Source organism: Zerene cesonia, unplaced genomic scaffold, assembly GCF_012273895.1.
Source record: "Zerene cesonia ecotype Mississippi unplaced genomic scaffold, Zerene_cesonia_1.1 Zces_u002, whole genome shotgun sequence".
In the NCBI taxonomy this organism is placed as follows: domain Eukaryota; kingdom Metazoa; phylum Arthropoda; class Insecta; order Lepidoptera; family Pieridae; genus Zerene; species Zerene cesonia.
In genome coordinates, this window is record NW_024045132.1 from 1,457,012 (window position 1) to 1,477,271 (window position 20,260).

Genomic DNA, 20,260 nt, shown 5'->3' on the forward strand with positions numbered 1-20,260 from the left:
TATCGCGCGTCAATAAATTATGTGCCTACACTCATAATTATTATAATATAGCATATACGCATACAAAACTTGCGGCATCTCATTATTCATTTCATGATAACGATTTTGATGAAATGCGATGCAGCGAATAATAGTATGAAACCGAAGCAAAAAAAGCACGGAACTTTATTAACAAAGAATAGTCGTGGACGGTGGACAAGTTCGTAATAAATTTTACTTTTATTGGCTTCGTTTTTCTTTGACACTTTGACACGAAACAATATTATCGATTATGATTTAGATACACGCTGAACTCGAACTGTTTTTTTGGTGGATAAGTCTTTTAAATGTAATTTCCTTTTTCGTTTCAGTTTAAAACTCTGCTATTAGAAATAATGCGAGCATTACGCAAGTTTTAAACAGCGTTCACTCGACAAAAGCTTACGAAAATAAAAATATTTCCTTAACGCTAGTCTGAAATGAAAAATTTTAGGCTCAGAAAAGATAAAGATCTAACAGGGTAAAAATGAAAAGATTCCCGACGATTCCCTAAAATGCGGTCGGGGACAAACATTCCTTTGTGCATGTATACTAAACGTATAACGAGTGTGTTATTTATGGTGCTATGCTTAAATATACACAGGAAATTGTTTTGAATTATACAATAGGTAAATTATGATAATGACATAAAAACCCAAGAATTGTTAAGGTTACCAGATAACTGAGAAAAAGTAGCTGTGTTGTAAAAATTTCAGACTAGCGTTAAGGAAATATTTACATAAGCTCTCCTTCCTTGTGAATATTTTTGCCAAGTATTAATATTGGAAAAGTATAATCCAATATGAAATAAATAATAGAACCTATATATAACATGTAAACAGTTTGTTTTCACAAGTTATTGTAAGGTTATGTACAACAACCATAATACGACTTAAATTAACCTACAGCAAAAACTCGCTAAGTTAAACCGGAACAATATCATTCTTCAGAACTACACATTTGTCCGGCAAATTACAATTTATATAGGACATTTTCATTAACTTTTTGTATTTCCCTTGAAAGCAAACATCACTCTCTTAATTTTCTTCTGAAGAACTCAACCGTAACTGATGATGCGGGGTATGTTATAAGAGATATACGACAATGGTTAGTGACAATGGTAAGTTAGTATAGATGTCAATAGTTAAGATAGATAAATGACAAGCCACTAAAAAACCGTTGGGTAGTTTAAAATCGGCAATATCATAATTCGTAGTTTTTATATCAACCTAATATTATTTCGTATATTGTAATCGTATAAATTACTTAAGGCCAATAAGCTTTCTTATTTTGCTTAGGATCTATTATAATAGATATTTGATATTTAATAAGATAGATAATTATCTATTCCTAGATAAGAAACTCTTAATCTATTCGTTTTTATTATTTTTTTCTTTGTAGAAGGTATTTGATACTCATCTTTATAGCAGTCGGTTAACCCAGTACAAAGCAAAAAAATGATAACCAACACAAACAATTCTGTCGTGTGGAACCTCCTCTTTTTTGAAGTCGGTTGAAATCAATCGAATAAACCAAAAATTATTTGATAGAGTATTTCATACTCCCTTTGTACACATTTGGAAAGATTGTAATATTAATAATACACAATTTGATTCTTTTATATGGCAGTTTAAAAGACTACGAACGTATTAGTACGAACTATTTTTTTTATTTTGCAATCTCATAAATGCGTAATCATGGCTTAATTGCTCAGCTGATTTTTGCATCAATTCGTGAGCAACTTAACCTACATTTTATGGGCAACGACAGTTGCACAGATACTTCAAACTGACAACGCAGCTAGATAGTACCAAATCCTCATGAATAAAATTCTTATTTTCTATTGAAAATTCAAATTGAATTTTTTTTTCTATCAAATTATTTTACGACAGCGGTAACCTTAAATATAACAGCGTAGCTTGTGCAGTGATTTCCATTTCTTTGTTGACTAATATAAATAAGCGAAGTAACATAAATCTTGATCAGTTAATGGTTATTTTAAACAAAATATTATAAAAACAATATAAAATTTTATGAGTGCAATATGACCTCTTTTGCAAGACAAACTCAATAATAATTAACATTGAAATTTAGAACACACTACGTCCCGCCGAAACCGCTCGGTGTAAAGTTCAAAAGCGCGGATTAAATCATTAAATATAGAAAATGCGTCCTAAATTCGTGAGAATTCTACAACATACATTTATCTTACACTAGCTGTTCGCCCCGGCTTCACCCGAGGTAAGCTCGTATATATCATATGTCACTGAGTGAAGTTGCAGCTTTCCAAAACAATTTTTGAATTCGATCCATCAGCTTTTGAGTGAAAACGTGAAAAACATACAAAAAAAGTCTAAAGTTTCGTCCTTATAATGTATGTGTAGATAATTTCTAGAAATTAAAGACTTTTTAACGGATTTTAAACGCGATTTATCCATTGTATTATCAACCCGACGTTTCGAACACTTTATAGCGACCGTGGTCACGGGGAGACTGAATGTATAATACTCGCGTAAAATCAAAAACTAGAAAATACTAGACAATTTCTGTTTTAATTTAAGTTTATTATTTAAATTATCCGCCCACGATAAATCTTCAAGAAAAGAGCGCATATGTCCCTGAAAGGCCGGTAAAGCACTTGTAACACCTCTAGTGTTGCAAGTGTTTATGGGCGGTGGTGACCATTTAACATCTGGTGGCCCACCTGCTTCTTTGCTTGACCTGCCATAAAAAAAAATCATTAGTATAAAGCTCCTCCTACATTTGGTTTGCGTATTCGTGCGAATTAAATTGACTGACATAACATGGAGAAATCCATCGGCTTAGGTACTCATTGAAAAAATAAATCTAGTAGCTGAAGCACAGACGACTAAATACTTACAAGTTCATGAGTTTGCTTAAGAACAACCGCCCTTGTGACGGGAAACCGGGACCGTGTGTGCCTTCCGAAACATCAAGCTAGTCCTTTAATACTATCAGACTTTCATTACACTAACCCAAGTTAAGGTTGACCAACTTTAGAATTCTTCACCTATTATCACACTCCATTTTAAAATGAATATTTACAATTGAATTCATAATAAATATTAACGTAACGTCCAAAAGGGACCCCTAATCCCATAAGAGCCAAAACCGTAATCGCATTAGTTTATGCAAATGAGAATAACATTGCTTATTATTGAAAGTATCTGATATATTATTAACTTTCAGAAATAAGATAGTTGACAAAAATAAAATAATTACATATATTTAATATTAATTTTCACTATAATTATTTCATTACATCAGCTGTTATATAAATGTGACATTTTTATATTTTATTTTACCATTAATCTATCGATTCATTCTATAAGTTTAAAACAAATCCAATCCAAACTCCAGGTTGTAAGTTACCGAAACTAAAATACTATATAGTACTGCTATTGTGCATCCAAGTTTGTTGTTTTTATGGTCATTAACTTATACAGTCATCCATATATCTTTTATAACTACATGGTAAACTATAATACGAACTAGGTACTCTATTCTAATAAATAATAACTCACTGGTATAGCAAATCCATCTTGCTTATTAATACTTGGTATTTTACTGGCAACTTTATTATTATGCGCGTTCTACGAACAGGTTTTTTTTGCAGGCGTAGAGTACTCCATTTCAGAAAAGTAATCTATTTGGCAAGTTACCTTGATTGTCGGCCATTTAGTATCTGTTTTTTAAATGTCATAGTCGACAAATGAGCTGGTGGGTCGCCCCGGCTGTTGTCGTAAGGTTATTTGCAGAGGTCTTACGTCTCCGCAAATGAATTCCCGACTCGGAAAGGACTGGAAAGGGTAAGAAAAAGGCTACGGGCCTTCGGTTCCGCCACACACAGAACGAAAACAATAGCTACTATTTCACGTCGATCTTCTGTTGGGTGTGGTACCTCCCCCGGTGTGAGTTGGACCTATTCGTGCCCGAGCGTACTCGACTCCAATGTTCAGAGTCAATTCTCGTCTAAAAATAAACCAAGCATATCGAAATGTATTAATTACACACTGTATTTAAAACGTTTTACGTTGTATTCAATTAATTAATTTATGTAGAGCCACTGAGGGGAGGGATGTTAGGAATTTGTAAAACGAAGGCCCTGGAAAATAAACATTCTATAATACAAAGAAATATAAATCAAGAAGAAAAGTTATTACCACTTTTATATTGCTTTTTGTTATTGGACCTGATTTCTAATTACTAGAACCTATAAAGGGTCAGTATTTGCACACACACATGTGCATATAACAGTCTAGCTTTATCGTCTGTAATTGTCCTCTGTTCCCTAAATTCGACCACGAAGACATCAATATCACTAGTGTATATATATTTTATCATAACCCACATAAATAGTGCTGTATGTATAGTTACTAGATAGTTATTTTCGAACAGCACTCAGCCCGGCAAACTATCCCATTTACTCACTCAACATATCACACGTAATGGCGTAGCTACGTAGTGTAGTATCGCGTAGTGCCATAGTAGGTAATACTTTGACATTTTAGACTTTACACTTTGCTCTAGTCTGCACGACCAGGCTTATGTATTTGTGGGGAGAAAATAAATCAGTAGCGATGACGTGAAATTTTTCCTTCAATTTGGTTTAATGGTTACATTGTCATTGTCATGGACGCGATATTAATTTCAATAGTAACTACAAAGTTATTTTTTGGAATTTGTTGTTTGTTGGAATTTTAAAAATAAAGTTAAAATTTATGAAATAGTAGTAAATATACAAAAATATAGAATAAACATAGATAAGTGTTTGTTCTTGTTATTGTAATAGGCGGTAGGGTGACAAAATCGTATAAGTAAGTTTAAATAAACATTGTAATTACCTGATTAATAAATTTGTGTTATTCCATCAATAACTTATAACCTACGTGAAACTCTTCAAAAAACTTTTCGAATTCCTACATCCAGAAGTTCCATTTTAAATCTATTCAAATTTCCGATGGTTTTATCCGCTGGATATCAATTTGACATACAAACGCATATTCCGCGAATGCCCCAAATAAAGGTGAGAGCGGCGTAAAAATTCTCCCATTTCACAGTCGGTAACGCGACTCGATACTTATCACGTACAAAGGAGCAAAGGCTCTAACGCAGACTTACATCCATTTGATTGATATACGACCTCTAGACAACAGAATGTCGTTAAAATAAACGTTCAGTTTATAGAGAGAATATGTTTTTAAGTAAATTACTTGGATGTCTTTCTGATTAATGTTATGTGGTATTGGTTTAAGTTTTGGGGGCTTAATACCCCCGCACCCCTCTCCCCCGTAAAATATTAAGATTTGAAGCTGCGACTTATCTCATTTACTATTTATTTTTTATTTTTTGGCCTCAGGTATTTTTTCTATATTTTTATGTGTTCTATTTTTATTTGGAATTGGAAACACAAAAAAAAAGATAATAAACTACAGGAACTTTTTTTGTAATAGAAACATAATAATATGTATAATAATTCATTAGCTTCTTGTAAATAAATTTAAAGATTTCCATCTTCATAAAAATATGTCAACCTAACCTATGGGATAATTGAGTATATGAGATTAATAAAATGGTTACAAATAATGAGGATAGATGGCTTTTTTTTATTTGTTACAATTTATGAAGCTCAAACATTTTTAAAATTAAAATGTTCGAGTACAATTGTTGTGGTAAAAATCATATGGTAAATAATGGTTATAGTTTATGGTAACCCGCCGTTCTCAAAAATCAAGTGGGGCTCTCTCCGTCGTTTTATTTTCTAGAACCCTCTCTAAAACAAAAAGTGATATAATACATTGTATTATTGTGTATATAATCTGTCATTAGGATCTTGAATTATGTTGGATTATATTCATACATACAATAATCACTGGTTCTCTGGAAATCGCCACATTTCATTTGAAACGTAAATATCGAGGCGGTCATCTCATGTGATCCTGAATAACATTAAATAAATATTAGTAATAACAAAAGATACCTATCTAACGAAAGAAATGGGCGGTTTGCGTCGTAATTATATTTTCTTGAGATGTGGATCTAAGTAATTCGTCTTAGTCACTAATTTTTATGACTTTGTAACAATCGACGAGGCTCTATTATAGGAGTAAATTTTTCATTGCTAGGGTAGAAACAATGGTTTAATATAAACAATACGATCACACCTGTAAAACCTGTTGAACATCTAAGAGGAAAAAAAAAGAAACAGCGCCTGCCATCTAGCGGTCATTTTCTTGAACTGCAATGAGATGGTTTCCCCTAAAGACTAAATTTTTAACCACGACATCTAGTGGAAATGTAATATCACTCTCGAAACAATTCTAAGGTTATTAAAAAAGAGCTTTACACAGTTTCTTGAGTTGATAACCAGAGCGAGCTGCAATAACTCTTGACACAAATGAAGGTTATTGGGCATTGTTTTCTGGCATTTGACCTAGGGCATGTACAAACAACTTTTAGTTTTATACAGACAAATCTGCTGACCGTGGAAGAGTTTTACAAAATGATTTTAAAGAGCGTTGAAATTTTTTTGAAAGATTAAAGCGGTAGCTGGTATAGTAGTGGTGTAGTTTTATGTCATCTATGGCGGTAGTCATATTTTTATACTCGTTCTTACTCGATAAAAATCAATAGTTAAGCAATTTTAATAAAAATACGACGTTAATAATATTTTCACTGTTATTTAGCTTCGATTTAAAAAAAAAGATTCGATTTATAAAAGTCACTTTTCTCCCTCCTCTTTCAAAGAATATGAAACACAGAATGAGAAGACAGACCAAATTTGATAATGTAAATCAAAATTTGGTTTTTGTATGCAGACCTTAATGAACCGGGTTAAATATGCTCAATGAATTAATTATGTCAATTCTTTTCATGTCATAGCGGGCACTAAGACGCCCATGAAAATATGCAGAGGTAGCTTTTAAGGGGGGACGGAAATGATTGATGTTAGAAATAAAAAAATGGACGAAAGTTTCTTGCGGCTCTTCTCTGTAGAAACTGCTTTCCGAACTGGTGGTAAATGCTTCTATAAGGAGTCTAATTGAATTATCAAATATTTTTTGAATTTTTCAGTTTGACTGGAGAGAGTCAAGAATACTGGCCTCCGAATCCCCCACTAAAGAAACGAAACTCCTTTTCCGATACGAACTGGCCCAATTCGTGCTGAAGCGTGCCCGACTCCCATACTTGTTATTATATTACGAGATTATTTTGAATACAATGCAAAAAGTTTGAGAGTTCAGTTGATTTTTATTTAAATTTATTTAGTTTTTTTTTGTCTACACGCAAATTATTATAAAACACAATTCTTAACTTAAAAATGAATATAAGGTCTTTGATAAATACATTACACCGTTCCTTTGTTCCTTTTTCTATCCTACGCTAAAATCGCCTAATACCAATTTATAAGTGAACGATTCATCATATAAATTGAGGACCAATGCAAACAATATCGCCTTTCATTTGAATCATCTGAAGCTTTTACTGATCTTTTGTGAGGTGAAAAGCTCTCATATAGCGTGTTATCAAATATAAGAAAGGTGTGAATTTTCGCAGGCGGTCGAATAAGCCCCACCTACTAAGATGGCGTTATCCCTACCAGCTACTTATTAACCAGTAGCATTCGAGCATCTCACTACGATACCTACAGCCTCTTTAGCGTTTACCTGGTACCACCTATTTTCAAAACCAATTATCAGTTCGTCTCAAATAGCGCGCACGCATTTAGTCTCTTGACGAAACTACTGCGGTCGACGATTTTCACAAAATAATATATTTTATTAATTATGCTGATGTGTATTCATTAAAAATATAAAACATGGATACACAAGAACGAATATCTAGCACTTGTGACTCCGTTTCTAAGTTAACTAATCAATACGAACTTAATAAAAACGATTCTGTTTATGATTGTGAATCTGAAATCGACAGTGAAAATGAAACGATTGATGTGATTTGTGAAAATAGTGACCAATCAAGTGTGGATGATAATTCTCGAATGCTCTATAGTCGTTTGAATGCATCACAAGGACTTTTATATGATAAAAATAATGTTCTTTCCAATAAAAATGACGTATTTAGCTTTCGTAGTAATTTAAACATAAATAGTTCGCATAATAAACTTGTTAGTAGTGAAAATAAAAGCAAAACATTTTTAATTGATAATATATTAGGTAATTTTAAAAGTAAACAACATGAAAAGCCTTCCAATGACGGAACTGATGACAATCTTGAAGCCGGAGACGAACATAATGGTAAGTGTTAATTTCATAGTAAACTGGTGCATTACATTATTTTTTTAAGGAGACTACATAACCTCAAAGGTGTGTTTAATAATGCTTTAAAGTATATTATCCGGTACATTTAAAAAGAAACTGCTACAAACCTGAAAAAAAAAATTACTGAACTACCACTGAACAGTTTTTTTTAAATAAAAAACCATGCTAAATACGGTCTGCCGGTGTATAATCTTTTTCATTTTTTGTCAAATTATTTTTCAAGCAACATAGTAATTTAAAAGTCATTCACTACGTTTTTACAAATTGCAATCTATAGATTTTAAAGTAAATTGCGTATTCTTATTTTTAAGCAATCATATGTATGCTTGTATGCGTCCGGTGTGTCGATAATGCCGCCCTAAACTATTGGTTCGTTGATTGTATAATTAATGTGAGAGTGCGTTTATTTTAGGTTTTTAGGTCCCTGAATAATATTGAATTCCTCTTAAAAAATAATTTTGAATTAATAAATTTTGATACCACTGTTTAGTACCTACACATTTTTGATGCATACTATTTGAAAATAATAAACTACATATTACATAATCTAATTCAATATAGTTTCAATTTGAATGTATATCAAATATAATAAAAAGATTTTATTGGTTCTATAAAAATGAAAAACCAAAACTTTGTAACACATACATAGACACATTGATAGATTTTAAAATTCGTTAACCAACAGAAAACTATAAATGTTTCAGTGACATGAGTTCCATATGCAATTTCTGTCTCAAATAAATTTGGATGGAGCTAGGATAAATGAATATTAAATGATTAGTGTTTTTTCTTTCTGATCACTCAGCTCGTATTCATAGATTTGATACCTTGTAATACTCGGTATCAACGTCACCACCCTATGAAGAAGTGGCGATTAAAACGTATAATATATGTGTGCTCTTGTACAGTTTCCTCAACCTCCACGTGTGCCGATCTCAGTGTCCTGAATGGAGCCGAAATTATAGCTGGCCACGCGTATGCACATTGGCTGGCTACACGTCAGCCTTCTTCCAATTTTTACGGTAATTATACAAAACTATTTTATTTTAGCACTAGTTTTTTCCGCAATTTGGCTCGCGTTAAATTGGGATAAGTTTAATGGATATTGTTATACATAATATATCCTTCCTCTTGAATCACTCTTCTTCTTCTATTTTTTTTTTACGTTATCATAGGATAAAATAAAGTTGTTTTCTAATAGCTTAAATCTTTAAGTATTTAAGCTTTAAGAATAATCACATAATTTTATGTGATGTAATTAAAGCTTTAAGAATACTTAAAGATTTAAGCTATTAGAAAACAAGTTTATTTTATCCTATGATAACGTAAAAAAAATAGAAGAATCGCAATTATTTCATTCATTTCACGGGCACCATGGTAATTGCTGAGGTATTGCAAACTGTTAATGCAGTGGCGTAGCATGGGAGGGCTATGGGAGCCATAGCCCCGTGCGGCATACAGAAAGGGGAGGCAAGAAGCGACAATTTATTAATCCTAAAAATACTTAAATTTTGAACATTACGGGTCCGAGAGACGGACAGCGGAGTCTTGGTAATAGGGTCCCGATTTACCTTTTGGATAGGGAATCCTTACTAGGAGCGTATTTGCAGCTGGCCCCAGGCGGCAAAATCCCACGCTACCGGTTAATTATAGTTGTCATTGAATTCAATGAATATGAATAGTGGTGATTCTCAGCAATAGAGCTTCTAGCTTTTGTTCAAGTTCTGATGCTGAAGATGAAATTTTGACGTTGCGTTTGATGTTTAATAACTACAGCGGTCACGACGTCCATCCATCAATATGTTTGCAGCATTTCACGACTTGTCATTAACATTTGCACTAGCAGATCCTACGGTTGCATCGTTATAAACAACAAATAAGGTTTTGGTAACGAGTTTCTCAAAAATATAAGTAGAGCATGTTGATCTTATAACTTAATTCACCATTCATCATTCGCCGGCGTAGTCATAGTAAAAGTTAAAGTCCCCTTTATCGTGGGATGCGGGGATGGGAATGGGAGCCTATTTTATGTCTTTGAATGCCAAATTTCATGCAAATTGGTACAGGATCTATATTAAACGCACCACAGCCGGTTCTTCCGTAAAGTGAGAGGAACGGTAACTCTAGACACCCTGTTGCAGGTTTTTGCCGAAATGCCAAACACTAAGAACTGTGTAATATATGTAATGATTATTGCAATAGATTGATATTGTATAAATAACATATTATTTGCTATACATAACAAAAATATTATCTACAGAGAAACAATAGCTTGTATATACTCCATATTGACCAACTGCAATTGCAACTCCATTTCACTTAACTGTAAGTCAGGGATAAAAAGCAGCCTATGTGCTAAACCGCGTGAAATAGTGGGATCTGGAGGCCCGTTTCCTTTTCCTTACCCTTCCCAATCCATTTCTTATTTCCAGTCGTCAATCCTTTCCATACCCATTTCTCATTAAAGGCGGGCAGCGTATTCGCAGCTCATGAAAATTTTCCATAGTTCATGAGCGGAGCTGATCGCTTACCGTCAGGCGTTCCACCAGCTTAATTGTTCACTTATGGCATAAGAAATCCCTACTTACAAAGTTTCGCGTTTGTAGAATGGTAGAATTTGTTTTAAATTTTCTTCTCCTCGCTTAAGCTTTTTTCTGATAAGTTTAAATTATTTCTACCCTTTTTAATGTGGGAGTCGAGCACGCCTCGGCACGAATTGGGCCAGCTCGCACCGGGAAAGTAGCATACCCCCACAGAAAAGCGTACGGTGTCTTTCGTACGGTGAGTGGGGGAGCCGGAGGCCTATGACCTTTTCCCTATCCTTCCCAATCCTTTTTTTTATTCCTCACACCAATCTTTTTATAATCTTTTCCCGATTTTAGGTCCATTTGTAGAGGCGTAAGGTCTGCAATTGGCCTTATGCCTCTCCAAATGTTCATGGGCGGTGGTATCGCTTACCATCAGGCGACCAACCAGCTCCATTGCCGTCTATGACATAAAAAAACCCTAATAATTCACGCGTTCGACAAATGGAATCTAAGAAATAGAGCTATTATGGTTATACCTTCCCGGTTCCACCTAACTTCAAGATAAAGTGCACGACCACAAATTAATTCCTGTGTCTTTTTCCTCATCCCTTATCTTTAATCTCATCTTCAATCCTTTCCTCATAAATTACCAATTAAAACAGAGCAATACATTTGCAGAGGCCCTCCCTCGTAGGCGGTGGTAATCGCCAACCATCAGACGGACCACCAGCTCGGTTACCCGCGAAAAATTAAAAAAAAAAAAACTTTAAGCTTCAAGATCTGTTGCCAGACAAGATACATACAGGCTGGATAAACTAAGCATTAAAAATAATAATTAATGTTTATGAAGATTGCGTGATATCGCCCGGGTGTGACCGTTCACACGTATTTCTCACCAACACTCACGCAATCATCCCTCGAAACAAATTTTTATTATGATACTAATAAATAATGAGTATGAACTGTGATAGTTAATGTTCGCTACTAGACTCTTTGGTTAGAAGTGTGTTAAGAGTTTTTTTTTTTATCTGAAAACTTAAATTGCTACTTTTTAAAGTATATAAGTACTTTATTAGCGAACTTCGTTATAGAGGGATTCATTATAAAGTGTAATTCAATGGTCACGTTTATGAAAATATGTCATGTAAGCAACTATCGAGATTATAATTTATTTGTCACGAAAGTCATTCATCATAAAACTTTTAATAAACAAGTCAATATTTCATGATTAAGCATTAACATCAGGCATCGATAGTTGTTATATTTATATGGCAGATTGTATTTAAATCACCATTTAGTAATAATAATTTATGTCCTAAAGAGTGCACTCCCCAACTCAAACTCAAACTCAAACATTTATTCATTCAACTAGAATTTTTATAGAAGCACTTTTGAATCGTCATAAATATAACACAGTAATAACATTTACCACCGGTTCGGAAGGCAGTTCCTACAGAGAAGAGCCGGCAAAAAACTCTGTAGTTGCTCTTTAACTCCACACTTGAATTTCTTATATATAGTCGTACCAATCATAATTCAAATTTGAATAAGAAATTACTGATATTAGGTTTATAAAAGTACACAATTAGCTTCACTTCTTTTAAATAGAGTTAATTAAAAAAAAACATGAGTGTCTTATAATATATGCAGCAATACCAGTGACCAGAACTGAACCTACCAACCTGTTTTTCTACAAGTTGGTTTTATAAGTTCCTTTCGAAAATAAGTCGTTTAAATAGCATAAATAGATACAAATATGGAAGAAAAACTCTTAACTCTTATCTCATAAAAAATTTATAAGAAGAAGTTTGGTATGATAGCCATATAGTCTTGAATGAAATTAAAAATGATTCTGGCGCAGCATAAAGAACCGTGAAAAAGTGAAATGCCTTTTTATCTTCATTAAATTTTAAAATATCTCATATAATTACATACTAATATTATAAAGCTGAAGAGTTGTTTGTTTGTTTGTACGCACTAATCTCAGAACTACTGGTCCGATTTTAAAAATTCTTTCAGTGTTAGATAGCCCATTTATTGAGGAAGGCTATTTTTGTACCACGGGCGAAGCCGGGGCGGACCGCTTGCCTTAAATAAAGACTTCGAGACAATAATCAATAACAATATTTTAAATTTTAAATCAATAAAGAATATTTACAATCCAACAAAAATAAGTAAATCACAATTGATTTCACAGTCACGAAGTATAATTTAAAATTCTTGCAAATAGCGTTTAATGTGAAAAATGTCAGGCAAACTCTCTAACACATAAAGCTAACAGTCACGATATCGTAGTTCCAGTGATATGTGAGCGACGTTCGACGAATTGTCATCGGGTACAGTCGGTGGTCGCGACTTCGCACCGAGGTGTCGGCAAACAGCAGCCGCACCGATAATTACCAACAAAGCTCACTTGTTTGTCTCCCGCCTATCTCGAACTTGAGTTTAATGTTATGTGAAATTTTTATGAAGTAACCTACGGGCCACGTCAAACAAACGACTTTAGCACATCTTACTTATGCAGATGAGGCGATTTGCATTTTAAGACGGATGAGAACAAACAAATATCAAACATTTGGTATAAGTGTTACAGTATGAAGAGGGCCACTCAAATCGCCGTCTTCTAAAGACTTTCTTTATAGCCGTTAATGATGTTTGATTATAAGATATCTATATAGTTTTTAACATGTTTTAAAATTGACATGAATATTAAGATATTTTATACAATAAAACTCTAACACACCAAGTATGCACTCGCCATAACATAATATGTATTATATTTTATAATGATTCCTATTTTTTTACATCAACAATCTACTACCAAAATGGAGTATCTAGATCTATTTCTTTTTTTCTATATTTTTTTTCTTTGTGGTTAGCAATCACCACCACACATGAATATTTATGCAGATATTATAATGCGTTACCCGCTTTTAATGGATGGGGTATACGGAAACAATTGACGATAGAAATAAGTGCATAAACTTGAAGGGGCGAGAAAAGGAAAAGCGCCTCCATTTATTTGTCTAAACCTATTCGATCATAAAAAAATTACAAATATGTTAATTCATCATAAAAATTATATAATTCTAAATGTGATAATCTTATAATAATGTACCAGAACTGAAACACTTATTCTTAAGGACAGAGAAAATTTAAATAATTAAATACAGTTATATAGTTTAGCCTGTGCCCGTAGGTCAAGTATCTTATTAAATTATAGTTAATAGTAACATACAGTCCACGTGCAATCTATTAAAATAAGATCCAGTAAAATATATAGAAATGTCCGGGTAATTTGTAAACCACTTGTGCAAATAGTTAGCAGTCTGTTAGCGAGGCCATCACTCGCCATACACTCGCTACAATGGCGTGTTGACACACGAGATGACAAACTGCGCAGGCGCAATGCAAACAAACTGATTGTGTTTATAGCCACTTAACGAGAAGCCGTGATATTTCCGATTAGTATTCGAAAAAAATTGACCGAATGTTTGTCTTTAGTGAGAGCAGCTACTTTGTAAATGAGTGCGCATTTATATTTTATTCAATGTTAACGAAATTTGGGGGATACTTTCTTTAAAAAGTCTATTTGTTGATGGAAAACATCAATATCCTTTAAATTTTTTAAGTTTTCTACCTTTCTCGTCGGTATTTCGCATCAAAACTCATAGCAAAGGAAGTAACTAACTTTTTATGATTACGCTCTCGCTGAATCATGAGTATTATATTCACGTGATTTCCTTGTTCACAGATGATAAAGCAAATAGGAGAACACGTCGAGCCGGCCCGGAAAGGAAACCGCGACAGGCTTACAGCGCGAAACAACTGGAAAGACTCGAAGCTGAATTCAAACTTGACAAATATCTGAGCGTGTCGAAGAGAATGGAACTATCAAAAGCGCTAGATCTCACAGAGGTTCAAATAAAAACGTGGTTTCAAAACCGTAGAACAAAGTGGAAAAAGCAATTAACATCTCGGTTGAAGATCGCCCAACGACAAGGTCTATTTCCTGGACATGTTTTGGGGCACACACCTCAAACGTTCTCGCTCCTAAACCCGTATGCATACCCGCCGCTTAGCTGTGTTTTCACACCTGTAACACTACCGTCATCGCCCCCATAATCATATTACAAGGGGATAACAAGTTGTGCAAATAAAATATGTGAATCATGAAAATATTTGCCAGAATATTTTTCATTTTTCATTGGTGTCAATTGGTAATAATTATCATTCGTTATATTTTGAATAGTAAATGTTATATGGTGTGATCATAATTGCATCAGATTATTACATTATGATGTTATAATACAATTGTTTGTCAATGATAGCTTTAATTTATGCTTTGTAGGAACTTCATATCTAATCCTGTTTATTTTATTTTCGTGGGAATGATTTACCTTTTTAGTGAATTTTAATAAATATTTGAATATTATAACATCTGTAAAAATTATGTGACGTATATTATAAAAATGTGTTAATTTGTAAATTATTCCTGTAAATATTTTTCAATATGAAATATTTTCAAAATGTTTGTTGTAACATTATTATAAAAAACAAATACTGAGGTTATTTGCGGATATGATATTAAATACTTCAAAGTCCGTACAAAGGTATTATTTACTAATTTAGCTTTAGATAAAAATTTAAGAATTACATTTTTATCTAAATTATTTTTTGTATATACATATGTCGTAAAAATATACATTAGGCATAGCATTAAAGTAGATGTACTGATATAGGAAAAGAATATAATATAAACCATCTGCCTAGATTATTTGTGACATAAATTATAGGATCATAATTTTACTTGTACATACTAATATTACAGACTTTTATTTAGATATGTTTAAAATGACTTACATTCGAATGTGAACGTAAAATAAAAGTAAAAAATTTAACTTTATTTAATTACTCTCCTCAACCATAGTTTAACACATTTTTTTACTACAATACTCTGAATATAATAAACATTTTTCTGTTACAATACGTTTTTTATTCAACATTGAATACAAAAGCCTAACACTAGTTGGTATATTACTATTTTGTGAGAAGCTCGATAAGCTTTGTACACTTAATTATAATACTCCTGTGCATTTATGCACTGGCTCTTAGGATACAACCTATTACAATCAGCACCTCCGAGCCCCAACGCGGCTGCGCGTATAGCGCCTAAAGCGGCACCACGGGTCCAAGCTATACTGGCACTAAAGAGATAAAATAAATTCTAGATATAATTTTCGAATATTCTACATATAGAACTTAACTAAGCATTTTGTGTAATATTTGAGGCTTATAAAAACATTTTCAAACATATTATTTAACAAGAAGATCAGTTACCTACATTACGTCGTAGTTGATATTGTCATTGAAGCGTTAGGTTCACCAGTGATGGACAATAATTTCTCTCATAGATTTCTGGTACTTTCGATATTGGGTAATTTTAAGCAATAAAATTCTTGATATTAACCGACTTTTAAGATACCATTATTTTAAAAATACTTACTGAAACAAAGGCAACCAATATCTCTCTTTATTTTTCAAATTTCGTGTATGCTTGTTTCCCAAACACAGTGTGCGGTAGAGGCATATTGTTGACTGAGGTCTTAAAGCCATTAATGCATATTTAGCTATACTATTCAATGATTTCAATGATCTAAGGGGTTCTGTTTCACGTTTGATGCGAAATACATCGTCGACGTTTATGTTGTCCCCGTTGTCCACCATTTGCATCACTTGAGGTTGTTGATCATTCTAAAAGGTGTGGAACAGATGATGATTTTTATAACAAATTATTAAAGCCCTTACATGTTCCCACTGCAGAAACATCATTCTATGAGTGTTCAAGCTCTGATGACAAGCCACGTTGGATAATTCAATTATGTCTTTATACTTGTGTAGTAATTGATAAACGCAATTCTCAATTTGAAATTGGTTTTAAATCCGATAAAATGTCTAGTGTAACTGTTTGAGTAACGTTCGGTAACATAATTTAAATGGTAAATGACGGATTAAAGTCTCATATTTGTTTTCCGCTCTAGCATCAAGCTTACCAGTTGCAGAATCACTGAGCTGCAACAGCTGAACTTAGGTGGAGCTATAACGTTTTTTATTAGTATTTTAGTAGATACTAAAATATCTGAACGACATACTGATACAGTGGTTAATGCGTGAGCGTAGAATCGAAGGTCCTGGGTTCGATTCCCAGTGGGGACTCACAAAAAAAAAATATGTCTCGATCTGGCAGGACAGAGAAGGCTGATCACCTACTTGTCCATAAAAAATCGATCAGTGAAACAGAGGTATGTTATTTGCCCAATACCCCACAAGGGGACTTCTCTATTAAAATATGTGAACGATGGCGATAGTTACATATATTTTAAGATATCTAGTCGATATTAAATTGTCCCTTACCATTGTGATACACATGAGCACTTGTAGAACGAACATGCCAAAAGACAAAAAAGCAATCCCCGTAAGCGAGATATCAAATAGATCAGATATAGTGAGCCCATGGGATTCTTTTTCCACATGATATTCTTCGTGATGTTCAACGTGTTCCTGTTGGTATACTGGAGGTGGAGGTGGCGGCATGGAGTACTCGTAACCACTGCCTAGAAAAATAAAGCATAGAGTTTTAGAAATAACTGTTCCCCGCTGGTTTGAGCGTTAGCAGTAAAAGTACCTTGCAGATAGGTAAGTTTAATTTCGTTTAAATTATTTTCAGGACATATTCGCGGTATTGATTTTATCTCCTAATTCCAAATTTCTATCTTTATTTTTAAACTATGATACCTACATAAGGTTTCACAACATTTTAAAACTACTACGACAACTAAACTTACTGTGCTTAGAAACATCTTGCATATCAGGATATACATAAGATGCTTCACCCGATTCGAACACTTCATAACCATCTCTGGGGTTTGCATGAATTTCAGGATAAATTGATGGAGTACTATTTAAATGTGGATTTATTGACATGTTGTAATGTTGGTAAATATCGTTAAGAGCTGATACTCTGAAAAAGAAAGATTCATCAAATCATAAATTAATTATCGTCATATGCACATGAGTACCACTAAATAATTTTAATAGAAGGTGATTTAGGTGATTTGTTTATTATATTATTGAAACATTACATAATATAATCTCCTGATGCGTTTTCATTTAGTGCTAGCAGCCTACCGGTCCAGTCTCGTAAATGAAAAGACTCGGATTTGATTCCAGTATCACACTTAACTTTTACAATCCTTTCTCTTATATTATAAATGCAACAATAAATGTATGTGTGATATTTCTGCTCTTAGACGAAATAACTACTGAATGACACAATAAAACAAACATTCAGCGACTTTTCCCTATGTACTAATAAATAATAAATAATATTTATGATTTTAACAAATGATGACTTACTTGGCAAGCCACTCCTGATAATTAACCGATCCAACATCATTCAAACCTTTATAGTCTTGAGAACGAGGTGCATAAACATTTTTATTAAACAGACTTCCGTCAAAAGGTTTCCCGAGACGATTTTGCATAGAATTTTTACCTATTTCTTCTAAGATTTGTTCAGCAACGTAATTTCTGCATTGATACTCGTTCATCATTTTTCTGTTTAAACAAAAAAAGTTTGTAAATTTATTATTGAGTTAATCATTAATTAAGTCGATAATGAGCCACGAAGGTAGCGGTAGGTAGTAGGAGCCCTTAGGTATTACCCGGATAGATGTACCTAATTAATTTAAAACCAGTTTTCATCAAGCAATATTTTAACAGTACCGAGCTAATTATGGATTTTTCATTGTCTACTTATCTGCGAAAGTGCGAAGATTATTTATTTACCTGTGAAAATTAAGCGTATTCAAAGCAGCATCCATGGACCCATTTGTAGGCGGCAAAAATTCTTTTTTACTACTCATTTTGGGCACCTCCACATTTTCACTCGAAATGAAAAATGTAGGCATTAGGTCTGTTCGAAGTATATCATTCACATTCAATTCGTTATTTGTAATTTCAGACGATATAAAAGTATAATGTAATAAAATCAGAAATAATCTTATGTATGCGATCATTTTTGAGATACGTACAAGATGTGCACTTTGGTTTAAATGTAAAAAACAAATGCATATTAGAGCAAGTCAAAGGCATATACAAGCATTATACGAGTTATAGAGCGAATAATTTCTTCGCGTTGAGATTTTATCGTGAGTTAACTGTCGTCATACGGATGCATGGCAAATAAAGAAAACACCTAACTATATGCAAAAAAGTAGCATTCTATCTATCCTATTCTAGTCTTTCTCATATTAATTCCTAGCCATAAAAAGGTTTAAACAATTACGTAAGGAAATTCAGAAAAGTTTAGAGATGTAATCCATATATTTTTTAATTTTTATTTTAGTAGATAAATATATTCGAATTCTGATTTTCCTCATTTTCATTCTTCCAGAATCAAGTCCTACGTCTACGATACTAGCATATAAGTACATATATTATGTATATTTTAAACAGAAACGCTGAAGTACAAACCATTTGGATTGCTATAACAATATAACAAAAATGAAATGGAAGCGCTGTCTCTAAAGTAATTTAGGTGTTTATAGCGGGGTCTTAAGTGCCCCGCCGCGCTGGTAAAAGGATCCATTGTATTGTACAATATTACAAATGTTTGGGTGTCATCCGCGTGACGTTTGACGTGAGAACAAACCGTGCTGGTGCACTCAGCACACCAAAACCCCTCTTTTAATTTATCTCGAATGAAATTTGTGAAAGCTCGAGTTACTTTAACGGACTTTTTATTTGGGAAAATATTTTGGTATGAAAAATTACGGTTTTAACGAAAGTACATAGAGGGTAGGTACTTACTCTAAATGTTCATTGTTAACTAAAAACTAAATTAATATTTCAATATATACTACAAACACCTACGGTAGGTGATCTGCTTCATTACTTCATTTATAGTTTTAGGTACATAATACCGTAATTATTAATTAAGCTTTTTAAGTATGCGGATTAGATACATGCCGCATACATATTATGATTCTACCTACGCTCGCACTCGATAGGAATAATTGCCGTTTGAAATAACAAAGCAAAAAGTCATATTTCCTTCTCCACTATTTGACCAATAGGTAACTATTAAGGATTACCCGTACGGATATAACTAGTTAGAAACTAAAGACTTGTGAATCGATAGATCAATAGAGAAAAAACAGGCGAAGAAGTCAGTGTTTCTATGGAGAAAAGATCACACAAATTTCGTCCTAACGTTGGGATTCATTAGAGCATTTTCCCCAGCATTCCCATAATTAGGTACCGTTTGTGCGTATGTTCAAAAATTTACCTACTGACGTTAATTTTGTTCGGCGAAATGCTTACGAAGTACACTTTCTTGTGATATTTCGTTAT

At 33.2% G+C, this 20,260-nt stretch overlaps 1 protein-coding gene across 1 annotated transcript; it reads right to left on the reverse strand.

Annotated features, from left to right (window-relative positions):
• Positions 1-15,920: 15,920 nt before the first annotated feature.
• LOC119838282 lies at positions 15,921-18,924 on the reverse strand. Its single transcript, XM_038364149.1, has 6 exons — positions 18,695-18,924; positions 18,263-18,463; positions 17,692-17,867; positions 17,261-17,460; positions 16,353-16,600; positions 15,921-16,053 (listed from the first exon to the last, which is right to left on the reverse strand). Exons 1-6 carry the CDS (start codon positions 18,922-18,924, stop codon positions 15,921-15,923), a joined length of 1,188 nt encoding a protein of 395 aa, XP_038220077.1.
• Positions 18,925-20,260: the final 1,336 nt, after the last annotated feature.

Excerpts from the sequence above, each read along its gene's own strand:
- LOC119838282 (XM_038364149.1), bottom strand. The coding sequence starts at position 18,924 with ATGATCGCATACATAAGATTATTTCTGATTTTATTACATTATACTTTT. Across the intron at positions 17,868-18,262 it reads TATCAGGAGTGGCTTGCCAA|AGTATCAGCTCTTAACGATA; the intron begins GTAAGTCATCAT and ends TTTCTTTTTCAG. Across the intron at positions 17,461-17,691 it reads GCAAGATGTTTCTAAGCACA|GCAGTGGTTACGAGTACTCC; the intron begins GTAAGTTTAGTT and ends TTATTTTTCTAG.